Source organism: Leucoraja erinacea, chromosome 2 (genome assembly GCF_028641065.1).
Source record: "Leucoraja erinacea ecotype New England chromosome 2, Leri_hhj_1, whole genome shotgun sequence".
Lineage (NCBI taxonomy): Eukaryota > Metazoa > Chordata > Chondrichthyes > Rajiformes > Rajidae > Leucoraja > Leucoraja erinaceus.
In genome coordinates this window covers 39301206-39327501 of record NC_073378.1, presented here as the reverse complement: position 1 = coordinate 39327501, position 26296 = coordinate 39301206, and the positions used below count along the sequence as shown (strand labels likewise).

Below are 26296 nucleotides of genomic sequence, written 5' to 3'. Positions count from 1 at the left end.
CAAAGTAGAGATAGTTGAAAGCTTCAAGTTCTTGGAATAAATATCACCAGCAAATTGTCCTGGACTAGCCACATCAAAGTCATGGCCAAGAAAGCACATCAACACATCTTCTTCCTTAGAAGGCTTAGAAAGTTAGGCATGTTCCCAACAACCTTCACTAACTTCTACAGATGTGCTGTAGAAAGCATTTTATCAGGATGCACCGCAGCATGGTTTTGGAACAGTTCCATCCAAGACAGCAAGAAGTTGCAGAAAGTTGTACATGTAACCCAGATCATCACACAAAAGAATCTCCTTTCCATTGACTCCATCTATACTGCATGCTGCCTTGGCGAGGCCATCAGCATAATCAAGAACCAGTCTCACTCTAGCCACTCCATGTCCTCCCCTCTCCTATCTAGCAAGAGGAAGATAAGTTTAAAAATGCATAGCTCCAAATTCAGGGACAGTTTCTTCCTAGTTGTTAAGTTACATCGTAAACCGTCCTTGCACCAGCTAGAGTGCGGTCTTGACCTTCCATTTACTTCCATTGGAGACATTTGCACTATCTTTAATCAGACTTTATCTTGCACTAAATGATATACCCTGTATCCTGCATCTGTACACTGTGAATGGCTTGATTGTAATCATGTAAAGTCCTTTCATTGACTGGATATTTGTCTCATTCACACAACAAAAAAAGCTTTTCATTGTAGCTCAGAACACATGACAATACGGAAAAACCCCAACATTCATTGCTTTTCCTGCATCGCTGGATCAAAATCTTGCAATTTTCTAAGAGAACATGTTACGGCAGTTCCTGGACTGGTAGCTAAAGAACACCATCTCAAGAACAATTAGTATAGACATTATGTGCAGGGCTTGCCAAAACCACCTGTATCTTAGGTAGAGGTAGAAAATTACCGTTCTCATTGTACATTGACAAACAACACTGTAACAGACAATGTACCTGTTGAAGCATCAAGGGAATCATACATTGCCAGGAATCCCTCTGTTGGTGCGTTTGAATCAGACACATAAAGCAGGCTCATTGAGTTGCCACTGCTGGTTAGAGATGGAGGGACAGACCAACCACAGTATCTATAAGTGAAATAAATGTTTACGGTTGCTATGTAAAATAATATTCACAGACATTAAGAGCACAGAGGAGGCTATTTCAAAACAGCGCAAAGATTCAATTTTTGTGGATGATAAACAAGATGGGGAGGCACACTCGAACAAAATGATGTTACGTAACAAATCATGTTTTTAAATCTGGCAAAGCTGTTGTGAGAAATAGTTCCAGACAATTCAGGCTCTTTACCCAAGTTTAGAATCCAGATTCACATTTATAGGACATGGATCTTGTCCAATGTTAACAAAATAGCAGTGAATTAATTGAAAAGAATCAGTTGGCCTGACTTTCTCAAAAATAGTTCTTATTGCTACCAGTGACCTTGACAAAAATAGAAAAAGACAAAACAAATATCTATAGAGTTGTCACGTTACAATATCTGCTGAAGTTCCTTGCTGGTGACTTTATTACTGGGTAAGTATGAAGGTTGTTTTACTCTTTGTGTGCGTGTGCACATGCCTGTGCGTGTGCATGCACATGTGTATGTGCGTGTTGATGGTCACAAGAGATCGGGTGTCATTTGCTAATCCAGAATAAAATAAAATTCCACCTCATGAGAGGAATTGATAATAATAATAACAATATTAATAATAGTAAAGGGCCTGTCCCACTTACACAACTTTTTCTGCAACTGCCGGCACACGACATATGTCGCCGAATATTTTCAACATGTTGAAAATTCAGCGGGGACCAGATAGACGCTACAACTTTTGGGTGACTAGGAGACCTCTCACGACCATACAGGTGACCCCCTGGCGACCTCTCACGACCATACAGGTGACCCATTGGCGACATGCCCCCTGGTGACACCACGCAACACCTGCGACATGTCGCCAGGGGTCGCCTGTATGGTCGTGAGAGGCCTCCTAGTCACCCTAGGAGTCATAGCGTCTTTCTGGTCGCCGCTGAATTTTCAACATGTTGAACATTTTCGGCAACCTATGACGGGTGCTGGCCATCGCCGAAAAAGTCGTGTAAGTGGGACAGGCCCTTTAGGCGTGTTATTTTCTGTCGATTTTCACACTCTCCTTCCATTACAGTAAACATTGATGCTGACCTCCTCTGTCCAAGATAGAGCCCTTGCTTGCCCAAATTCATGAGAACTCTGTATACAATTTGACCAGCTGGAATGTTCTTCTAAATAAAAATGGCTAAATCAATGGTTTGAAAACTCATGCAAATCCAAAAAATTAACAGACGATGCAGGTATACCCTTTTACTTTTGGAATCTGTCATATCTACCTCATTGGTGACCCTCGGACTATCTTCGTTCAGAATTTGCTGGCATTATTTTGCACGAAATGTTATTCCCCTTTCACGTATCTATACACTGTAAATGGGTCGATTGTCATAAAGTATTGTCTTCCCGCTGACTGGGGAGCACGCAACAAAAGCTTTTCACTGTACCTGACACGTGACAATAAACTAAACTAAACATTAATTAATGACAGAGTAATAAATAAGGGGATCTGACTAAATTCTTTGGAAATTTATTACACATGAATCCTGCTAATTTTTTTTGCAGACAAGCCTAACAACACTGGATCCTTTGGAAACGTTGGACACATTAAAATAACTATTAACAAACAGAAAATGCAAATGTTATGACTTCTTACCTTCCTATTAGTCTGCCATGGTTAAGATGATTATCATACACTTCAACATATTCCTTGCTGCAGTTCATGATATCCATGTCAAAGGAGATGAATGCCAAATGGATAACATGTCCAGCCTGAACCGAGATATACCAGATACATTTGCCATCATGTGGATATCCTCCAGAATGTTCAGGACTAGCAATGGTACCTACTGATTGTGTCAAAATCTCACCACATCCTGCAAAGAAAATCATTTTTTCACCAACCGTTTTGATACAAGGAGAAAGCCCGAGTGAAAAATTAAGAACATCTTTTTACTGTTGTCAATTCTGATCATTATATATAACATTAAAAAATATATTTCATTGATGAGTTCATGAGAAAATGCAATTCATTATTCGACTCAGATTGGAGAATTTTTTTTGCAGATTTCAAGATATATTTTCTGATATAAATTGAATATATTTATTAATATGTGCATTTAAATACAACCCAAAGAGTGTTGTGGATTATAAATCCATCCGTTTTATTCCTTTGATCACTCAAGTGAATGCAAAGATGCACTTCCCAGACCAAGCAATGGTCCAATATGGAAATTGCTAATGTTAATGTTTGACTCTATCACTGAACCTTCAGTTTCTTGTGTCGGCAAACCTATTACAGTATATGGTTGATTCAGAAGTCAATGTATTTCTCTTATGCTTTTTGTAAAATTCTCTGGCTGTGGGCTTTATGAACTAGTATGTATCACACAAAATAAGTTACTTTTCAAGCATTAAAAATTAAACATGTAAAGTGAGTCTGGTGACTGTGGAGATCACTATGGGCCAAAGCAGCAAAGCATTCACCAGTTTGCATGGCCATTTTTTCTGTGGGCAACACAGAACTTGCCAGATTTTTGAATACCCATAAATGTCAACGTGCAATCTGAATTTATCAATCTTTGGATTATTTTGCCACTGGCAGAAGGAGTAAGATGCCACATATAGAAAATAGGCGCAGGAGGAGGCCATTTGGCCCTTTGAGCCTGCACCGCCAATATATGTGCTATTGTACGGGTTTATCCATTGAGGCTTGGTCCCAGTAATGCCATTATTACAAGAAGAGTCTTACAATTCTGTAGGTATAATACTGATTAAGAAAAAAATACATGCGGCACAAAATAATTTCAAAACACCTTTCTTTGCTGATTCATACTCTGCTTGAAATCCATTGTTAGCCTCATTAGAATCCATCTTAAACTTGATGTACATGGACGGCTGTATTGACCATACTGTAGGTGGAAGTACTGCACCGCAATATTTCCCAATGAGTGGAGAGTCTTCAACAGCACCATCTCTGATCTGAAAATGAATAAATTCCTTTCAATCGAGGAACAGGCTTTATCAATAGGAACACATAAAACAGTTTTCTACAGATTTAGGAAACTTAAGAAGCTAAGAATCAGAACAGGTCATTCTGTCCTTTATCCATGCGGCTCCTTGATAAAAATATTTTACACCAGCACACCTTTTCTGCCTGTTGAGTTGAGAGTGCCAAATATTTATTAGCCTCTTGCTGAAGAAATGTCTTATCTTTCTGGAATGGGCCGGCCCTTATCTGGAGACTGTAAACTCTGGGTCTAAAAATGTCAGCAAAAGATATCTCAAACCTACATCCAATTTGTCAAACCACTTAAAACATTGTATGTTTGACTTAGATTAATGAGATTGGAATTGCCGGAAATTTGTAGGTATATATGTCTAACTTAAAAGCATACATACAGTGCATTCAGAAAGTATTCAGACCCCTTCACATTTTCCCCATTTTGTTACTTTGCAGCGTTATTCTAAAATGGATTATATTATAATATTTTTTTATCATCAATCTACACACAATACCCCATAATAAAAAAAGTGAAAACAGGTGTTTAGAAACTTTTGCAAAGTAATTAAAAATAAATAACTGAAATATCACATTTACATAAGTATTCAGACCCTTTGCTATGACACAAAAAATTGAGCTTAGGTGCATCCTGTTTTCAATGATTATCCTTGAGATGTCTCTACAACTTGATTGGAGTTCACCAGTGGTAAATTAAATTGATTGTACATGATTTGGAAAAGCACACACCTGTCTATATAAGGTCCAACAGTTGACAGTGCATTTGAGAGCAAAAACCAAGCCATGAAGACGAAGGTATTGTCCGTAGACCTCCGAGACAAGATTGTGTCGAGACACAGATCTGGGGAAGGGTATAAAACAATTTCTGCAGCATTGCAGGTCCTGAAGAGCACAGTGGCCTCCGTCATCCTTAAATGGAAGAACTTTGGAACCACCAGGACTCTTCATAGAGCTGGCCACCTGACCAAAGTGAGCAATCGGGGGAGAAGGACCTTGGTCAGAGCGATGACCAAGAACCTGAAGGTCACCCTGACAAAGCTCCAGTTCCTCTGTGGAGATGGGATAACCTTCCAGAAGGACAACTATATCTGCAGCACTCCACCAATCAGGCCTTTATGGTAGAGTGGCCAGACAGAAGCCACTCCTCAGTCAAAGGCATGACAGCCCGCTTGAAGTTTGCCAAAAGGCACCTAAACAAGATTCTCTGGTCTGATAAAACCAAGATTGAACTCTTTGGCCTGAATGCCAAACGTCACGTCTGGAGCAAACCAGGAACCGCTCATCACCTGGCCAATACCATACTTATTGGTGAAGCATGGTGGTTGCAGCATCATGCTGTCGGGATGTTTTTCAGCGGCAGAAACTGGGAGACTAGTCAGGATCGAGGGAAAGACGAACGGAGCAAAGCACAGAATGATCTTTGATGAAAACCTGATCCAGAGCGTTCAGGATCTCAGAAAGGGGCGGAGGTTCACCTTCCAACAGGACAACGACCCTAAGCACACAGCCACGACCATGCAGAGTGGCTTTGTGACAAGTCTGTGAATGTCCTTGAGTGGCCCAGCCAGAGCCCAGACTTGAACCTGATTGAACATCTCTGAGGGACCTGAAAATAGCTGAGTATTAACACTCCCCATCCAACCTGACAGAGTTTGAGAGGATCTGCAGAGAAGAATGGAAGAAATGACCCAAATACAGGTGTGCCAAGCTTGTAGCATCATACCTAAGACTTGAGGCTGTAATCGCTGCCCAAGGTGCCTCAACCGAGTAAAGGGTCTGGATACTTATGTAAATGTAATATTTCAGTTATTTATTTTTAATTACTTTGCAAATATTTCTAAACACCTGTTTTCGCTTTTTTATTATGGGGTATTGTGTGTAGAATTGATGATTAAAAAAAATGTAATCAATTTTGCAATAAGGCTGTAACATAACAAAATGTGGAAAAAAGTGAAGGGGTCTGAATACACTGTACTCAGATGCAATGGGAAAAAGGCTAATATAGAGTAGATAACTTAAAGAACATGTTAGGGGAGGCAATTGATAGATTTTGGAAGTGTTTAGGCTATAAGGTATACTTAGTTGGAGTAAATATAAACATAGAATATTGGAAACCAGACTAAGGGCAATAAAACTAATCGTGAAATAAGCGTATTCTTTATTGCACCCATTTGTCAGACAAATAGGAGGATATCCTTTTTAATTCATGAAGAGGAAACAGAATGTTGAAGGTTACTCTAAGAGTGAGTAAACAAGGATGAATGATTACAACGAAACATTGATAAGTGATGAATTGTCACTTGCAAGTAACCATTGAAACACAGTATATACAAGGCTGTGAATCTTTGAAATACTTTGGGTTCTCTCAGAGCATTTCCCAGTGCATACTGTTAAGGCCATGTATAGACTGACTTATTTGAGAAACCCACCACCTCTCTGCGAGATGTTCTTTGTGCCTTCCCAATCTGAACCATAATTAAGAGAGAGAATGGGCCCCAAGTGAAAGCTAGATTCAGGGTGCACACAATTTCCTCCAACAATCAACATTCATTATTTTTTAAACACAAGATAATGCAGATCCGGTCGGTTTAATCTCTCCTCACGTGACAAGCTACATTGTATAGGAAGCAACTGCAGATGCTTTTCAGGCAGCATCTCTGGAGAAAAGGGATAGGCAATGTTTCAGGTCAGAACCCTTCTTCACACGGCTAAATTCCCGCATTCTCAGGAATCAACCTTCACGGCATTCCTTCTATCTATATTCTATATTCTTCCTGAGGTGGGGAAACAAGTAAGTCTAAGTGCAACCTCTCCAGGAACCTATAAAACTAGAACGACATTTCTGCACCTACAATGAAATATTTTTGCAATGAAAGCATATGTAAGCTTGTAGTGTTCTGTGTGCCAAAAATATCTAGGACCCTCTTAACCCCAACCCCATTCAAGTTCTCACCATTTAAACAGAATTTGGCTTTTTAAATTTATTCTATCAAGTTCTTATTTACATATAGACTGGCAGGTGCCTGGAACTTGACATCATGTTCAGCACAGCTATTGTGGACGGAAGGGCCTGTTTCTGTGCTATGTTCGATTCTGTTCGATTTACGTTCTGTTCTATGTTCGATGTGCCAAAGTTAATAACCTCAAATTCCATCACTTGCTAAGAACCTGTGCCTCTGTTTAAGAAAGGCTGTAAGAGTAAGTGTGAGAGCTATAGACCGGTAGTGGTGGTGGGTGCGTTATCGGAGGGGATTGAGAGATAGGATCTAAATATGTAAAGGCACAGCGTGTATGTGGGAAATCATCGATAAGCTGGATGAAATCAGTGCATGGAATTGCTCAGGGGACAGGAAAATTACAGTCAATACAGAAACCTGGCTGAGAGAATGGCCAGACTGGCCGCTCAATGTTCCATGTTCCATGTTCCAGTCCAAAGAAGTGATAGAAGTACAGGTAAGAGGTTGGGTGACAGGGGGGAGGGTGGGGCGGGGGGCGTTTTGATGATGGAGGGCTAAATAACAGTGCTTACAGAGAGTTTTCTTGCTGTTACCACTCTCTCATGCGCGGTGACTTTATTGAAACAAGATCTTGGGGTTCAATATAGGGAAAACATGGATTTTCCCTCATAGAGGTCTTTGAATATTTTTTTAATGTAGTCATCGATGTACACAATGAGCAAGGAGGTGAAAGGTAATTGTGGATGGATGGAAATGTGCAATTACAAGCAAATCAATCATGATTTTAATTAAATTGTGGAGTAAGTTTGAAGAACCAAGTGGCCTACTCCTGCTCTGAATTTTAAAGCCTGTCTATTTTCAGCATTCTTTGTTTTTATTTCACATTTCCAACAACAGCAGATATTTGCTTTTTCTTTGCAGAGAAGGTATAAGGCAAAACTCACATAAAATCCTTTCTACAGTATATTTCACTTCCAAATGTTACTCAATGTCACGTTCAATTGGTGCAAATTGGAAAATGAAAATATCTTACTATTGCTTTAAGAAAAATGCTGAAATGATATTTACTAATCAAACACAAATTGTTTAACAAAAGATATAACTCTCGTACCTCTATATAGTCATGGCTGCAGTTTACAACTTTCTCAGTATCAAAGGAGATTAACTTGAGGGTCACAATATATCCTTGTGATTGGGTGATAACCCACTCACAGCTTCTGTCATGTGGGTATGGATTGGGATAATAAGGAGACTGGATCACTCCTTTGCCATGAAGAATGCCACCACATGCTGTTAAAAAGCAATAGGAAGAAATTGCAATTATGAAAAAGTGGTTCATTTACGATATCGCTATCATTTTTAACGTTTAAAGTTTTCCATGTTGTTATCAGTGAATCCCCTTTTACTTGTGTATACTGAAAAAAACACTTGAATTAATACATTTCACGATTGCTCACAGTCCACATCTGAAGTAGGGCACTGACGTAAAAAGCTCCAATACATTTTCTCCAGAGATACTGCCAGACCCGCTGTTACTCTAGCACTTTGTGTTTTGCACATTGAACGAATATGTGCAGTCAATATACGGCAGTCAATCTGCGAGGACCTATGCGAGGATTTTGACTGCCAGGGGACCTATGCGAGGATTTTGTTTGTTGATTTTAGCTCTGCATTCAACACCATTATGCCAGAGCTACTACACTCCAAACTTTCCGAGTTGACAGTGCCTGAACCCCTCTGTCGATGGATCACCAGCTTCCTGACAGACAGGAAGCAGCATGTGAGGCTGGGTAAGCACATCTCGGACCCGCAAACCCTCAGCATAGGAGCACCGCAAGGCTGCGTCCTCTCCCCTCTCCTCTAATCTCTCTACACCAATAACTGCACCTCCATTGACTCCTCTGTCAAGCTTCTCAAGTTTGTGGATGACACAACCCTGATTGGACTGATCCAAGATGGGGAGGAATCTGCTGTATGGCCCTGAGAGGTCTCCTATGGTAGTGAGAGGTCACCTGCGACATGTCGCCAGGGATCGCCTGTATGGTCGTGAGAGGTCTCCTATGGTCGTTAGACGTCTCCAAAGAGTCGTAGCATCTTTCTGGTCGCTGCTGAATTTTCAACATGTTGAAAATTTCGGCGACCTATCACGGGTGCCGGCAGTTGCCTGTAAATGTTAAGTGGGCCAGGCCATATAGGATTTTGGCTTGCAGAACAAACTGTCCTGATAGCATAAATCCTAGAGTGCTTCAAGTGATTCTGCATGCTGCACTGTTTGCAGCCTTTTCCAAGTAAATCAAGAGAGATTATTTGACCTGATTATTTAAAAGAGTAACTTGAAATAATCTGAATTCTGGTGTAGATGGTAACAGTACAGCATATGAGGAACCTCTTGTGATGAACATTAGACCATAGATTCATACAGAACAAAAACATACCCTTCGGCCCAACTCTTCCAAACGGACCAAGTTGCCCCAGGTAATCAAATCCCAGTTCGATGGAACCATCCAAATGTCAGTTCTACTTCAGCTAGCAGCTTGTTCTTTAAACCTCTGTGTGAAAATGGTGTCCCTCACATTCCTTTCAAATCTTTCCCCCCTCACTTTAAACCTATGCCCTCTAATTCTTGATTTCCCTATCCTGGGAAAAAGGCTCTATTCATTCACATTGTTTATTCTCCTCATGATTATAGAAGATCATCTCTTAGCTTCCCGTGCTCCAAAGAATAAAATACAAACTCTCTCTATAGCTCAGGCCCTTGGTTCCTTCCAAATCCTTGTAAATCTTTTCTGCACTATTTTCTACAACAGTGTAACCAAAACTGAACATAATAGGCTAAGTGTAACCTCACCAAATTTGTATAACTGTAAAATAATGTCCCAATTTCTGTTTCGGTCTGAAGAAGAGTCTCGGCCCGAAACGCCACCCATTCCTTCTATCCACAGATGCTGTCTGTCCCGCCGAGATACTCCTGCATGTTGTGCCTATCTTTGGTGTAAACCAGCATCTGCAGTTCCTTCCTACAAGTCCCAATTTCTATACTCAATTCCCTGACTTTTGAAAGCCAGCATGCCAAAGCCTTCTTCACAATCCCTTTTACCTGCGATATGACTTTCAGGGAACTTTATACTTGCACTCCTAGATCTAAACAGTAATTTTCCAATACTTTTAAATAGAAGCAAAATAGCATTCTTACCAACTTTATATACTGCCACAAATCCTTTTTTGGCAACAGAGGTATGTGTTTTAAACTTAAGCCACAATTTGTTGCCTTTCGTGGTTATGGGTGCTGGGGCTTTGGAACCACAGAATCTGCCAATTAGATGATCTGTCTCTGCTTCGCCATCACGTACCTAAAATCCAAATAACATTTTGGAAAAGGATCAAGTAGAACATTTTGCTTTCTCAAGAGAATAATATATCACTGGTTTACTGGCATTCCATGCAGACTTCAGCAGTATGCGAAAGTGATGTAGCTCCTTTGGAATCTTTCTGGATGATTGGCAAAGGACTGCAGAATGTCGTGGCTGACAGAAACAGCATCTGTGAGTTGGATTGGATCAGTAATTGTGATTACAGCAAAGACGAAAATAATTTGCTGGTCTGCTGGTGAATTAATATGCTACATTTGTGAACAAGTGTATCATTCACAGATTGAACGTTAAATAATTATTTGAAGCATACACTATGCTCTCTTAAAGGTAATAATATAGTAATATTTTCACCATGTGGTCTGAGTCATTGAAACTGGACAATACAAATAATATTTTTATGAAACCATGGTGATATTTTAAATTAGAAATCTCTGTTACATTAGATATATTACTATTAAAACACAATGTACGTGCTAAAACACCAGGATAGGTACTCAACCAAGAAAACCAATACCTATGCTAAAATAGTATCTAAACTACCTGTACACACTTATGCTATAGAACAATAACTATCTTCATATTCAGTAATAAGCTATCTACATATTAACAAACACACAAGCTAAATGTAGCTGAACACGCATAATTTGAGAAAATCATAACTGAAAGCTTAGTTATACGAATCCATTATTTTTAGAGTCAAAATTATTAAAATTAGAAGATTTGGTTACATTCAAAACAGCTCAGATAATGTCTAGGGCCAAAAATAAAAATTTACCTGGAAACATTCAAAAATTATTTAACGAGCGTGTGGGGGGTTACAATTTAAGAGGAATATTTAATTTTAAGAAACAAAGAGTCCGTACGACTAGAAAAACCTTTTGTATTTCGGTTTGTGGAGTAGGAGTGTGGAACAAATTGAACGAGGAATTAAAGCAATGTACAAACATGAATCATTTTAAAATGATATATAAAAAAATAATTTTCAAGGGGTACCGGGATTGGAGGGGATGGTTGACAAGTGGGGGTTAATGTTTGTCTATTGCTTTACAATTGTTTACTTATGTTTGGTTACTTCATATATGAAGTTTGTATGTGTATAATAGTTGTATGTATATATATGTCTGTAGGTATTATGGGAAATTGCCTGGGGTAGTATTATTATTATTAATTAATTGATTTTTAAATATGGTAGAAGTGTTGGGGAAAAGGGGTGAGATTTAATAAGTTATTCTTCTTCTCACTCCTTTTCGAGCTTGTACAGACACAGAGTTGGACATTGGAAATTTGCTTTTTGTTCTTTTCATTGCTTGTAAATATTGATTGTAATGTCCAATTGTTTGATAATTTCGATTTTGTTACTATTAATGTCTTTAATGTCTTTACTTGTTCGGAATAAATAAAATAAATAAATAAAAATAAATAAATAGTTGACTTGTACAATTCCTGTCTACAAATTGTAAGGTTTATGTCCAGATCTTGAGTTATCAAGGAAATTACAGGTGATGAACTTTGATGATTGTGCCGTTTTCTTGAGGTTTGCAGGTGGTGTAAAAGCTCAATGAATGCATGCCAGTTGATCTGTCCTGGGACAAGCACATTGATGTAATCACAAAGAAAACCCATCAATACCTCCTTAGAGATTTGGTATATTATCGAATAATCTATTCCCGGTCCATCACCGGTCAAGTCAAGTCAAGTTTATTTGTCCATACACATACGAGATGTGCAGTGAAATGAAAGTGGCAATGCTCGCGGAACAACAAAACAACCAAACAAATTATAAACACAATCATAACACACATATTATTTTACATAATAAATAATAGAAGGAAAAACGTTCTGTACAGTTAGTCCCTGGTGAGAAAGGCGTTTACAGTCCGAATTGCCTCTGGGAAGAAACTCCTTCTCAACCTCTCCGTTCTCACTGCATGGCAACGGAGGCGTTTGCCTGACTGTAGCGGCTGGAACAGTCCGTTGCAGGGGTGGAAGAGGTCTCTCATGATTTTGTTTGCTCTGGAGTTGCACCTCCTGTTGTATAGTTCCTGCAGGGGGGTGAGTGAAGTTCCCATAGTGCTTCGGCCGAACGCACTACTCTCTGCAGAGCCTTCTTGTCCTTGGCAGAGCAATTCCCGAACCAGATGGTAATGTTCCCGGACAAGATGCTTTCCACCGCCACTGCGTAGAAGCACTGGAGGATCCTCGGAGACACTCTGAATTTCCTCAATTGCCTGAGGTGGTAAAGGCGCTGCCTTGCCTTACTCACCAGTGCTGAGTATAGACCTTCCAATCATTGAAGGGATCTAGAGGAGGCACTGCCATTCAGAGGCAGCTAATATCCACACCACCTAGGCCAACAATTTCATCTTGCTGCTGCCACTGGGGAAAAGGTACAGGTGTCTGAGAACCGTAACTTCCAAATTCAAGGGCAGCTTTATCCCAGCAAATATCAGGCTCTTGAACCAAACTGCACAACTCTGATCACAAACCTACCTCAGCAAAGATTTTGGCTGCACTAGGTATGCTGGATTTGCACTATTATAGTCTGGTTACCTGGTATCACTAACTATTCATTTATTGTATTATTGTATTTATTGCATTAATGTATTTATTGCATTAATGTGCCTGGAAAGCTGCAGCAAGGAAGAATTTTATTTTTTTGTTCTGGTACATACGGAAATTATTCTTGACCCGTAACTCATGAAATGTCACACTCCATGTTGTTACTGGTTACTGTGCCAAAAGGTTGGGAAATTTCTTAATTTAAGTAAGGCTATAGGGGTGGCTTGAGAGCTCCCACTGAGAGATTGCAAATTATGGAAGAAGAGTATGCTCTTGGGAAGAGTACTGTCAGGGCAACAACAAAAAAGCTTGTTTTTCACCCACAACACACCCCTCCACATACATTTTGTGAGAGGGTCACACAAATATACTGAAGTAATTTGATCTTTCTTCAGAGATTCAACATCTGGTCACTGTGAAGCTTGAGGATGTAGGAAATCACTGCATTGGCTTAATAACCTTGTATTTTAATATTCATTCACAGCAAGGCCAAGGTTTATCACTTGCACTAACGCTGTTAGGAGCAGACAAAAAGAAAGCAGAAGACTCACCGTACATGTTCTCAGAGTTCTCGTGCTTTGTTAAAGTTCCAAAATGCCTTTTCTCTCACCCACTACTCTTTAAAAAGTGAATATTATTATTAACCAATACAATTAATTAGGCTTATCTGCTTTTCACTCTGTGGTGTTACCTTAGTGGAGAGGACAGCCAATCTAATGACCATCTGAGGACTTCAATGTTTACAGCTGAAATTATACTGTAGTTTCCTCTAGTTTGGCATCTTTGCTGTCCAACTCAAATCACACAGTAATGAAAGATTTTCATTGCGAGTTAAAAGGATGATCATAAGATGAACCAGTCAAGAGCAACAGGAATGAGAATCCATAATCTGAGTGAAAGCAACTGTTCTAGGAAGGAGCTGCAGATGCTGGTTTAAACCAAAGATAGGCACAAAATGCTGGAGTAATATTGAGTAAATCACACATATTCACGGATCTGGTATAACAGTATTTATTGAGTAACGTATACAACACACTACGCAGCATGTTTGTTCAACCATGCTGCATTATCAACTAACAGCACATGTCAGCTTGCAATAACACGAATGGTGTGGTAATAAGCAGAGCTTATATTAATACTACATTGGTTAGTAAGTAATGTAACCAATCTACAAGTAACTCAGCAGGACAGGCAAAATCGCTGGATAGAGGAATGGGTAACATTTCGGGTCAAGACCCTTCTTCAGACTGAGTCAGGGGAGAAGGAGATACAGAGATAAGGAAGTGTAGATTGTGAAATCAAGACAAAGGGGATGGAGATCAAGGAAAATGTAGAATAGATCATTGTTAGCTAGGAGAAAGTAACAACAAAGCAAACAGAGATAGAATGTAAACAAGGACAGTCAGACGAGTTGGAGAACTGGGATGGGGGGGGAGGAATGTAGAGAGAGGGAAGCAAGGGTTACTTGAAGTTAGAGAAGTCAATATTCATATCGCTGGGGTGTAAGCTACCCAAGCGAAATATAAGGTGTTGTTCCTACAATTTGTGCTGGGCCTCACTCTGACAATGGATGAGGCCCAAAACAGAGAAGTCAGTGTTGGAATGGGAGGGGGAGTTAAAGTGTCTTGCAACCGGGATATCAGGTAGGTTTAGGCGGACTGAGCGGAGGTATCCAGCGAAACAATCGCCGAGCCTTTATTTTGTCTCGCCGCTATATAGGAGTCCACACCTGGAACAGCAGAACAGTAGATGATGTTGGAGGAGGTACAAGTGAACCCCTGTCGCACCTGAAAAGACTGTTGGGGTCCTTGGATGGTCGAGGGGGAGGTATAGGGACACTTGTTGCATCTCCTGTGTTTGCAGGGGAAGGTACCCGGGGAGAGGTGGTTTGGGTGGGAAGGGACGAGTTATCCAGAGAGTTGCAGAGGGAATGGTCTCTGCAGAAAGCGGAAAGGGGTGGAGATGGGAAGATGTGGCTAGTGATGGGTGGTGAAAATACCAGAGGATTATGTCCGAAACGTCGCCTATTTCCTTCGCTCCATAGATGCTGCCTCACCTGCTGAGTTTCTCCAGCATTTATGTCTATGGGGGATTATGTGCTGCATGCGACGGCTGATTGGGTAAAAGGTGAGGAGGACTAGGGGGACTTTGTCCGTGTTGCGACTGGGAGGAGGGGGAGCAAGAGCAGAGCTGTGGGATATCGAGGAGACCCTAGTGAGGGCCTCATCTATGATGAAAGAGGGGAACCCCTGTTCTCTAAAGAATGAGGACATCTCAAATGTCCTGTTTGGGAACACCTCATCTTGGGCCAGGTGGAGGAATTGGGAGTAGGGGATAGAGTCTCTACAGGAAGCAGGGTGGGAAGAAGTGTAGACTAGATACCTGTGGCAGTCAGTGAGTTTATTATAAATGTCAGTCGATAGTCTATCTCCTGTGATGGAGGCGGTGAGATCAAGAAATGGTAGGGAGATGTCGGAGATGGTCCAAGAATTTGAGTGCTGGATGGAAATTAATAGTAAAGTAGTAATAACAATAGTAATGACGTCAATGAGTTCTGGGTGCAGGAGGTAGCACCGATGCAGTCAACAATGTTACTCAAATTTACTTTTAACAGTCCTTATTTTATCTCTGCTTTGTTGTTACCAACACCCAGCTATCAATGATCTATTCTACATTTTCCTTGAACTCCATCCCCTTTGTCTCATTGTCACACCTTACACCTCCTTATCTCTGTACTCTATCTGCCCTGACTCAGTATGAAGAAGGGTCTCAACCTGAAATGTCATCCATTCCTTCTATCCCAAAATCCTGCCTGAGTTACTCCAGCATTTTGTGTCTATCTGAGAGCAACTATTGTTTGTTATTTCTCCACTTACACCCCCTTAGCCCAGGATCCCTAAAGTAAAAAAAGTAAATGTTTCAAGTGGCAAGTGGCAGCATGATGGCATAGCGGTAAAGCAACTGCCTTACATCACCAGTTAACCCGGATTTGCCCCTGGCCACAGGTGGTAGTCTGTACAGAATTGTACGTTCTCCCCGTGATCTGTGTCAGTTTTCTCCAAGATCTTCATTTTCCTCCCACACTCCAAAGACGTACAGGATTGTATGTTAATTGGCTTGGTATAAATGTAAATTATCCCTGGTGTGTGTAGGATAGTGTTAGTGTACGGGGATCGTTGGTCGAAGGCCCTGTTTCCATGGGTAATCTCTCAACTAAACTAAACTAAAGCTTCAAAATATTATGCGGTGAATATGGGTGGAATCTCCACATAAATGGGTGTGGAATGGATACAAGGGAGGATTTTTACATCTGCAAAATAAAGTTATAGTTTACTCTTGGGTTGCAAAACACTCTGGATAACGTAGCAGCCCAAGAAATTGCAGCTGTAATAGGATCAGAAAGAAAATCTTTGAGAAGACTTCCGTGGTGGCTTTGGGAGCAGCAGTTCCCAATACCTCCATAGATATTTGGTTGAAACTTGAAGTACTGTATTCAAATCTAGACACAAGGAAATGCAAAAAAACTGGTTTGCAAAAAAACACATACCATGGTGGAGTAACGCAGCAGGCCAGGCAGCATCTCGGGAGAACATAGATAGGCGATGATTTGGATTAGAGGGTCCCAACCGCTTCCAGCTCTCCCCCACCTGTTACAATCAGTCTGAAAAAGGCTCCCAACCTAAAACGTCACCTGTCCATGTTCTTCAGAGATGCTGCTTGACCCACTAAGTTACTCCAGCACTTTATGTCTTTTTCTAATTATTATATCACAGGAAAGATGTTTTGTAAAAGGTAGAATAAGAATAGAATAGAATAGTTTCTTTATTGTCATTGTAACATGAACCATGTACAATGAAATTTAAAAATGGCAGCCAGTCAGTGCACCATTCAAACATTTCTAAAAGCTAACGATACATACAAGATAAAATATTAAAAGATAAACAACTAAAATAAATATCACAAAAATAGCACGCATAAACACCCAACCCTCCATCCTTCTGTTGATTTCACAGTGTACCACAGTCCCTTAGTATGTCTCGCCCCTGCGTTCCTTGGCGGCTACATTTAGTGATTTTATAGCAGTGGGGTAAAAACTGTTTTTTAGTCTGTTCGTCCTTGTCCTTGTAGATCTGTACCGTCTGCCTGACGGCAACAGTTCAAACAGGGCGTGTCCGGGGTGGGAAATGTCCTTTATGATACTCTGGGATTTTTTGGTGCAGCGGGAACTGTGTAAGTCCTCCAAGGTAAGGAGAGGGCAGCCGACAATCCTCTGGGCGTTGTCAATGGCCCTCTGGAGAGCTTTCCTCTGAGCCGCTGTGCAGCTGGTGTACCACACGCATACACAGTATGTTAGTATGCTCTCAATGGAGCACCGATAAAAGGACAGCAGCAGTCTCTGAGTGATGTTATTCTTCCTGAGCACATTCAGGAAGTGCAGTCTCTGCTGGACCTTTTTCAGCAGCGCAGTGGTGTTCACGCTCCACGTCAGGTCCTCCTCAATATGGATTCCCAGGAAGCGGAAATCCACCACCCTCTCTACACAGTATCCTCTGATAGTCAATGGTACCATGTCTGTTTTATTCTTCCTAAAGTCTATTATTAATTCCTTTGTCTTTAAGGTGTTGAGGAGCAGGTTATTTTCTTCACACCACACTGTCAGCTGCTCCGCCTCATCCCGGTAGGCATACTCGTCCCTCCTGGAGATGAGTCCCACCACCGTAGTGTCATCCGCAAATTTGACAATGGTGTTGCTGTGGTGGGTGGGGGTGCAGTCATGTGTGTAGATGGTGTAGAGCAGGGGGCTCAGTACGCAGCCCTGTGGAGAGCCGGTACTGAGGCTGAGGGCCGTGGATGTATGATGGCCCACTCTGACTCTCTGGCTGCGACCCGACAGGAAGCTATTTATCCACGTACAGGTGGAGTGTGGAAGTCCCAAGTCCCCCAGTTTGTCCACCAGTTTGTGGGGAAGGATGGTATTAAAAGCAGAGCTGTAGTCCACAAAGAGCATCCGCACGTAGCTCCCCCGCTGCTCCAGGTGAGACAGTGCAGCATGGAGAGCTGTGGCTACAGCGTCCTCTGTAGATCTATTTGCTCTGTACGCAAACTGGTGGGGGTCAAAGCTTCGGGGCAGGAGTGATGTGATATGACCCCGGACCAGTTTTTCAAAACACTTCATCACCACTGGTGTGAGTGCCACTGGCCGGTAGTCGTTGAGGCTGGAGATGTTGGGTTTTTTTCGGCAAGGGGACTATGGTGGAGGACTTCATATTGAACTATATGAGAACTCTCTCATATTGAACAAAAAACATTTGGTGTGGAGATGATTTGTCAATGTATTGATCAGACTGATAACATTGTAGCCATGAGATACACATGAATAAACCAAGTTACTTTTCTTGCAATGGAGAATGCTGAATGGATATTTAAATTAGGCGTATAAATTATGAGCACTGTAGAGTAAATAAGATCGGCCTAATAAAAACATAGCAATCAAAATGAACAGAACAGACAGAGCAATTTCTCGGAGGAATGAGGAATCTATTTTAAAGCCCAGAGGGTGAATGGGATCTATAACTCACTTACAGAAAGGATAACAGAGAAAGAAACTCTCTCATATTGAACAAAAAACATTTGGAAGAGTTAATGTGATGTCCCACTTGGGCGACCTAATTGGCGAGTTTAAAAGAGTTTAGGACAGTTTGAAAAAATGGCATGTTGAAGACCTCCTTCGACTATCTAGACCTCCTTCGACCTCCTTCGACCATGTTGAAGACTAGCTTCGACTAGCTATGACTAACTTCGGGAAAATTGGACACCGAATAGTGGAGAGTGAAGATGACCTCCCTTCGACCTCCCTTCAACTATAATGAAGACTATCTACGACTACCTTCGACTACCTTCGATTACCTTCGACTACCCTCGATTACCTACGACTAACATGCCGACCTACTACGACCTACTACGACTAAACCTACAAGTAAAAAAAGTATCGATTTTTTCCATTGCGACCTTTTTTTACTCACGGGCATTTTTCAGCATGTTGAAAAATACGCCGCGACCTGGCTGAGGCCTCGAGTACATGGGGACTACTCTCGAGCATGAAGGAGAGTTACATAGACCTCCTACGACCTTGTGTCAACCATGCTGCGAGTATGTGTCGAGGGCAAACTCGCCAGAACTCACGGATTAGGTCGCCCAAGTGGGACAGGCCCTTTATGATCTGCAGGGTTTCAGACAGCGCAGGAAGGTGCTTGGTCTGATGATTTTTTGACCTGCATGTCTCCATGCTGAAGTGTGAATCGACTGATTTTATTATTTTACAGACGTAATTGTAACCTCATCTCAGTATTATTAGCTTTGTCATTACATATTATTTAAATCCCTGAACCTATACCCAGGCTCGACGATTTACAATAAGTGGATGCAGATGACAATATGCCTGTGGGGAGTAGCAATCAACTTACTTCCTTAAAAACTGCCCTATTTCCTTTGCATTACAACACTTACAACCCTTGAAATAGCATGCTGATGCACCTAAAACTTGCACATGTGGGACATGATGTAGCAGACTTTTCCAGAAAAATAAAACCAATGCAGTCACGAACATTGAAGACATACACAGATAAATATTCCTTCAACAAGTCATTACAGCTTCTCACATATTTTCTGTTTCTCATTTGCAATGTTGGACTGTTTGCTCCCATACTGGCTAATGTGCAAATGTAATGTTGAACTCTTCTCCTCACCTCAGGATCTGCCATAGGATTATGGAGCTCAGGATTGTTTTTATACAGGTCCAGTTTGCAATTCAGTAAAGTGATCATCTGATATTGTCAAGTACAGTTGTACTTTATAAATGTTTCTTTGTTGCCAATTGCTCCTTTGAATTTAGAAGCAATTAAACAACAAAAAGACAGCAAATGGTGATTAATTAGCAAGATCATGAATATTGTTTAGTTTGAGTTTAGTTTAGTTTAGAGATACAGCGGGGAAACAGGCCCTTTAGCCCAACGAGTCCGCACCGACCAGCAATCCCCGCACATTACCCTATCCTACACCGCTTTTAGCACTGGGGAGGGCTTTTACACACGGCCCCGAGCTTATGCCAGAGTCAATGAGGCCAAACAAACTACAGGAGGATGTCGAGGACCAGTGGAAGTAATAAAGGTGTTTCTTGCACCAATTTACACCTTGGAGCTGTCAAAGGTTACCACTCGCTGGCAGAGGAGATGAACTTCTTTGCTCGCTTTGAAGTGCATTGACAGCCACATAACATCACATGGTCCGCAGCAGTAAACACAATGGGCTGCAAGAGTATAGCTCCCTGTAAGTCAATGCAAGTAGATGGGGTGGTAAAGAATGTGTATGGCATGTTTGGCTTCATTGGTTGGAGCACTGAGTATAAAAGTTGAGAAGCCATACTGCAACTGTCTGAAACTTTGGTTTGGCTATATTTAGAGTCTTATAGTCATACAGTATGGAAAAAGGCCCTTTGACCTAAGGTGCCCATGACCAAGATGTCCCATATGTGCTAATACCACCTGCCCACGTTTGCCTCTCTAATAGGCCTTTCTCACGGGGGCGACTTGACGCAAGATGTAACCAGAGTGAAGTGGTCGTGGTCTAGCACGATATCACACGATATAACGGGGGGGGTAGACAAAGAGTTCCCACAGTACTCGGCATGTCTGTTATTTGTGCGAGTGACTTGTCCGTCTCCCGAGCTTTCCCGTTAAATCTTGAATGAACATTGTAAACTGTCAAGTGTAATTAAATCATCATGTGGCGCAAATGATGTCACTTTTTTTTTTCACACTATAAATATCCTCCCTTGGTTGAATTGGCTAATTTGGAGACATGCCTGTACTAATGCCATGACTTTACTGCAGGAAGATGCCACATTACTTAGGAGAGAGGGGGAGAGAGACAGAGAGGCACAGAGGCATTGTGTGATGTACTTCGGGGGTGACTGGCGGAAGAAAAATGACCTTGGGACATTTCTATCTGTTTGTGTGTGTCAGGGAGCGGACAGAGAGGACAAGCAAATACTAAAAATCGGTTTATTTTTACCCCCACTGCTATAAAAGCAGAGAGCCGCCAAGTGGGGCAGGGGGATAAAGAGAAAGGGACTGGGGGACTGGGGGAGAGAAGATGGAGGGTTGGGTGTGGGGCGGGGGAGATTTAAGTTGTTTATCTTTAAGAGGGGTGGATGATCGTTAGAGAAATGACTGGGGAGACGTGTACATACACAATGACAATACAAAGCAGAGTTTTACTGTGTATGTGGGACACACAGATGGACTGAGCACAGTACCTCAGTCTTAATACATTTGTGGGTCAAAACTTACCACTGCTGAGGGGAGAAAGAGACATACACTAAACAGAGGCAGAGTCTCAAGAGTATAGCTCCCTGTGTGCAAGAGATGGAGGGAGAATGGATGGCAGAGAGGTTGGAGCACAGTATAAAAGTGAAGATACTGCAACTGTCTCACCTGCCTGTTTCAGTGACAGACATCCGCCGCCAGTAAATGAAGACACCCCCATCTGTCTCCCCTCCTCTCCCTCGACTCCCCCACCTTTCCCTCCCAACTCCAGTACTCCGTCCCAACCCCCTGGGAAATCTGAAGGGAGCAACAATTAAACTGCTGCCTGTCCCGCTGAGTTAAAGAGTTCCCACGGTGAAGTAAGACGATATTACTTTGCTGCAGGAAGATTTAAATTACTTAGGACGTGTGTTTCAGAGTAGAGAGTCAGCGCAGAATCCTTGATAGACGAGAAAAAAACTGTCTATCTGTGAATCAGCAAGTTAGACACAAAATGCTTATGGTGTAACTCAGCGGGCCAAGCAGCATCTGGGGGAGGGGGAGAAAGGAATAGATTCCTTTTTTGGTCGGGACCCTTCTTCAAAGGGAGTGACTGTGTAGGGGGGAACACTGGACTGAGCAAGTAAAAGACCGGGAGAAAAGACAGGGCCAACAACAGAGTCTTACCTCAGGGAGGCAGGGCATTTTGAGAGAGGTGGGGTCACCGCCTGTTTCAGTGACAGACATCCGTCGCCAGTAAATAACCCATCTGTTCCCCCTCCAGAGACTCCCCTGCCTTTGACCCACTGAGTCCCGTCCCACTCCAGCACTTTACTGTCTATATTTGGTTCCCTGATAGGCCAATTGTTGGCTAGGGATAGTGTCAGCGCAGAATCCTTGATAATCAAAAACTGAGAGAGACACAAAATGCTGTTGCAAAACATCTCTAGAGAAAAGGAATAACTTTTTTGGTCGGGACCCTTTCGGGATGATTGTAGGGGGGAATGGAAGCAAGAAAAGACCGGGGGGCCGGTGGGAAGAGGGGGAGGGAGAGAGAGAGAGTGTAAGTTACCTAAAATTAAATAATTCAATGTTCATAGTGAACACAGACACAAAATGTTGGAGTAACTCAATGGGTCAGGCAACATCTCTGGAGAAAATGTACAGGTTACGTTTGTGTCTAACCAGCATCCGCAGTTCCTTCCTGCACAATGGATCTCAGTGTCAAGTCTCTGACTCCCGTTGGCATGCCATTCGGCCCACAGCCCGCCCAGCGATGACTAACCCATGTCACAGGGGGATGGTGTGAAGACGGAGTTAGACAGAGCTTGATTAATGTTACGGTTGGGGAATGGGCCATAATATGGCCAGGGAATCGCTGTTATTGGTGACGCCCCCTCCGCCCTTTCTCAGCTGTTCTCAATTGCACCCCTGGCGACACAAAATGTTATACTTTAAGAAGGAATACACGGAACATTTAAACTCAGAACGCTTCTAACAGAGTGAGCCATGTGAGCACTTTGATCATTCTCCCTGTATTTGCATTTGACAAAATAGTCGGAAAAAAATGTTTAAAAGTGTTCAAACCTTTTGCTATGCCTAATTGGCCCTTACCTCTGCGAAAATAGTCTGATATTTGTAGGTGAAATGTCACCAACAATAATTTATTATATTATTAATTGACTAATAATTGACTCTATTAGTGGAAAGATGCAATTCTGATCTAATTTTATAAGTGCCTCTGTCTTTGGAAGCAACACCAGCAATTTATTAAATCTGACTACATGTGGCACAGTGGTAGAGTTGCTGCCTTACAGCCCCGGAGACCGGGGTTCGATCCTGACCATGGGTGCACCGGTTTCCTCTCACACTCCAGAGATTACAGGTTTGTAAGTTAATTGGCTTCGGTAACATTGTAAAATTGTTCCTGGAGTGTATAAGAATAGGTGGTCGGCGCGGACTCGGTGGGCCGAAGGGCCTGTTTCCGCGCTATATCTCTAAAATCTGAAGTTAGGTAATGTCTAAAGGAACTGCAGATGCTGGTTAATACGCACAAAAGGACACAAAATGTTGGTGTAACTCAGCAGGTAAGTCAGATCTGGGAAGAAAAACATAAAAAGCTGGAGTAAGTCAGCGTGTCAGGCAGCATCTCTGGAGAAAAAGAATAGGTGGCGATTCGAATCGGAACCCTTCTTCAGACATCCTAATCGGAATTGAGTCTGAAGATGTGTCTCGTCCCGAAACATCACCTATTTTTCTCCAGAGATGCTGCTTGACTCGCTGAGTTACTCCAGCTTTTTGTGTCTGGCTTCGTTTTAAACCAGCATGTGCAGTTCACTCCTTTACACGGGTCTCTGGAGAACATTGATTGGTAGCGTTCCGGACCCTGCTTCGGAAAGGCATCGATCGCTGGTTGGCAAGGACTCCGAGCTGTACCTCTCAAAGAAGTACATGTGAAAAATTTCTCACGGACCATAAAAATGCGGGACCTTTCAGTAAAGTCCCTTTTAAAGATTATAGTTATTTTCTTGAATCTCATTAACATAACTCATGAATAAGTTGATGTCCATATGCGGATGCAAATCTTTATTTTTTAAATTCAATCCCACAGAAGACAATTTTTACTCACCTTCTGTCCCCTCTGTCCAGCTTCCAGGTTCACCGTTCGCAGGAGTTCCCACGGTACACGCAAGAGTCAGTACGGATATCGCACTGGCCACTACGTGCATATAATGTTGCGATGTTCAACCACAAGTGTACAAGTCACTCTTGGAGAAATTCAAGCTTGTTTGTATTTTCTCCCGAGTCACCAAGTTACACGAGTACCTGCCGTTAGCGCCACGGTGGTCCACGGTGGTCCACAAATGCCGTACGGTTATCGCAAGAGGTTCCCACGATGTTCAACTCTGGTTAACTCTTGCGTCAAGTCGCCCCGTGAGAAAGGGGTTTAAACCTTTCCTATCCATGTACCTGTCCATATGTCTTTAAATGTTGTTATTGTACCTGCCTCAACTACCTCCACAAGCAGCTAATTTCATATACCCATCACCCTCTGTGTGAAAAAGATCTGGAAAATATAGTTCACTTTCAATATTTTAGGAGATAACTCTCAATGAAAACGGGTATTGATGAAAACATCACCACATTCTCCATTGCCCCATCACAGCCTTTAGCCCAGCTGACTAAAATCTTGAACTTGACACAAAATTCATCCTCAATCAAGCAGCAATGCAGTAATCCATACTTTCTTGTAATCTTCAAAGGTTTGGCCTTTAAATAGTAATTGTAAAATACACCATTGATGTCTCTGCAGAACCTCCATGCATTGGCAGAAGAAGCAAACCAACATCGGTATCCTCTCCTTCTGACCAATACCCCACCAAGGAACCAAAGATGACACTCAATTAACCTAGTGTCCACTTGCCTGGCAACAGACTAGCAAAACAAGCAAGCACACTTCTTATTGCTTCATCACAGATAAAAAACATTGATAATTGGGACAAAAAAAGCACTGAACTTACATTAAACTCAGTTTCTATAGAAAAATGTCACATCAACTCATGGGTAGCCTGACTGCCCAAAATGGAGATCAAACAGGGTGGAACTGCACTAAGCATATCTATTGTCTATGAATGGAGAACACAATGGTCTATTCCAAGGACGTGCAGGTTTGTAGGTTAATTGGTTTCTATCCTAATTTGTAGGATAGAACTAGTGTATGGGAGATTACTGGTCGGCGTAGACTTGATGGGCCAAAGGGCCTGTTTCCACACCAAATCTATAATCTAAAGTTAGCTATTATAAACAGCTGAAAGAGTGCACAGCATCCCAAACAACCTGAAGAACTGCACTACCCCACCTATGGCCGAGTTTTCAAATTCCATATTGGTTTCATCAGTCACCTCAAAGACAACGAAAGTAAAACGGAAACGTTAATCTTAATCATGTAACCAGATCAATATTTAACAGTCACATATGTAAAATGCAAAAACACAGGCAGCTGAAATATTTCATATTCTGTCCAGGAATCCACCCACATACTTAAATCTGCAGCTGCCATGACAAAGCTTTACCCATTTCCCCATGTGTTTCACTCAAAATGTCGTAACTACAGACCATTCATTTGGGTAGCGTAGGCCCTTTAATGCCTCATCCAGGTGCAAGAGCATTAAAATTGAATCATGGTCTGATGATTATTATATGTTGTTATTTCAACCATTGTTACCTTCCGCTACAAAATGTATATGATGAAGGTTGAAAATGTCCGTGTCAATACTAAAAACACATCCACATGAGACAAGAAGGTGCATCATAAAAATGTACCTGGTTGCCAAATCAGATCGTGATTATTTAGTATTCTAAAAACGCAATTACAGCAACTGCAACCAATTTACTTTTAAAATGATCTATGTGTTTATGAAATCATATTTAATGAAGAACGGATAATTCACCTCAATGTAGTCCAAGGAGCAGTTGTCATTGAATTCCAACTCCACGTATGTGAATTGGAGGTGGATGCGCTCCTCTTTGGGCTGCTGGATAACATAAATACACTCTCGGCTGCTGGAATAGGAATTAGCCCGATTGGGGGAGGTGAGAATGCCTTCACTATCTTCATACATTCCGCCACAGCCAGGCTCAGCTATTCATAAAGGAAGAAACAAATATCTCTTAGTTCAACCATTTATTCCAAGGCATTAAAATTCTACTCCCCAGATATTTTTATATAACCTGTGAATTTTCCATTGATGACGGTGGTGAGAAATGCACAGAAAATCATGGAATCCTGCCTGCCTCAGCATAATTTCAGTTAATACTGTCACAAATTTGGGCAAAAATTCTGGCAGATCATTAGTGTCTAGAAGGGCTCTTCAGCAGAATCGTTGTCAGCTGCCAACATCCACTTTTCAAAACATGTTTGATGAAATCTTGAAGCTGGAAAAGTTTTAGTTCAATTTGTTAAAGTACATAAAAATATCAGGCAGAATAGTGGTGCAGGGAAAAGCTATAT

General features: G+C 41.7%; 1 protein-coding gene across 1 annotated transcript in view; it reads right to left on the bottom strand.

Annotated features, from left to right (window-relative positions):
- cubn (cubilin (intrinsic factor-cobalamin receptor)) overlaps positions 1–26296 on the bottom strand; it is a 239566-nt gene that overhangs the window by 173599 nt on the left and 39671 nt on the right. Inside the window, 6 exon segments of the mRNA XM_055649570.1 lie at positions 950–1080; positions 2731–2950; positions 3890–4055; positions 8164–8342; positions 10246–10402; positions 25737–25927. Coding sequence (XP_055505545.1) covers positions 950–1080; positions 2731–2950; positions 3890–4055; positions 8164–8342; positions 10246–10402; positions 25737–25927 — 1044 coding nt within the window.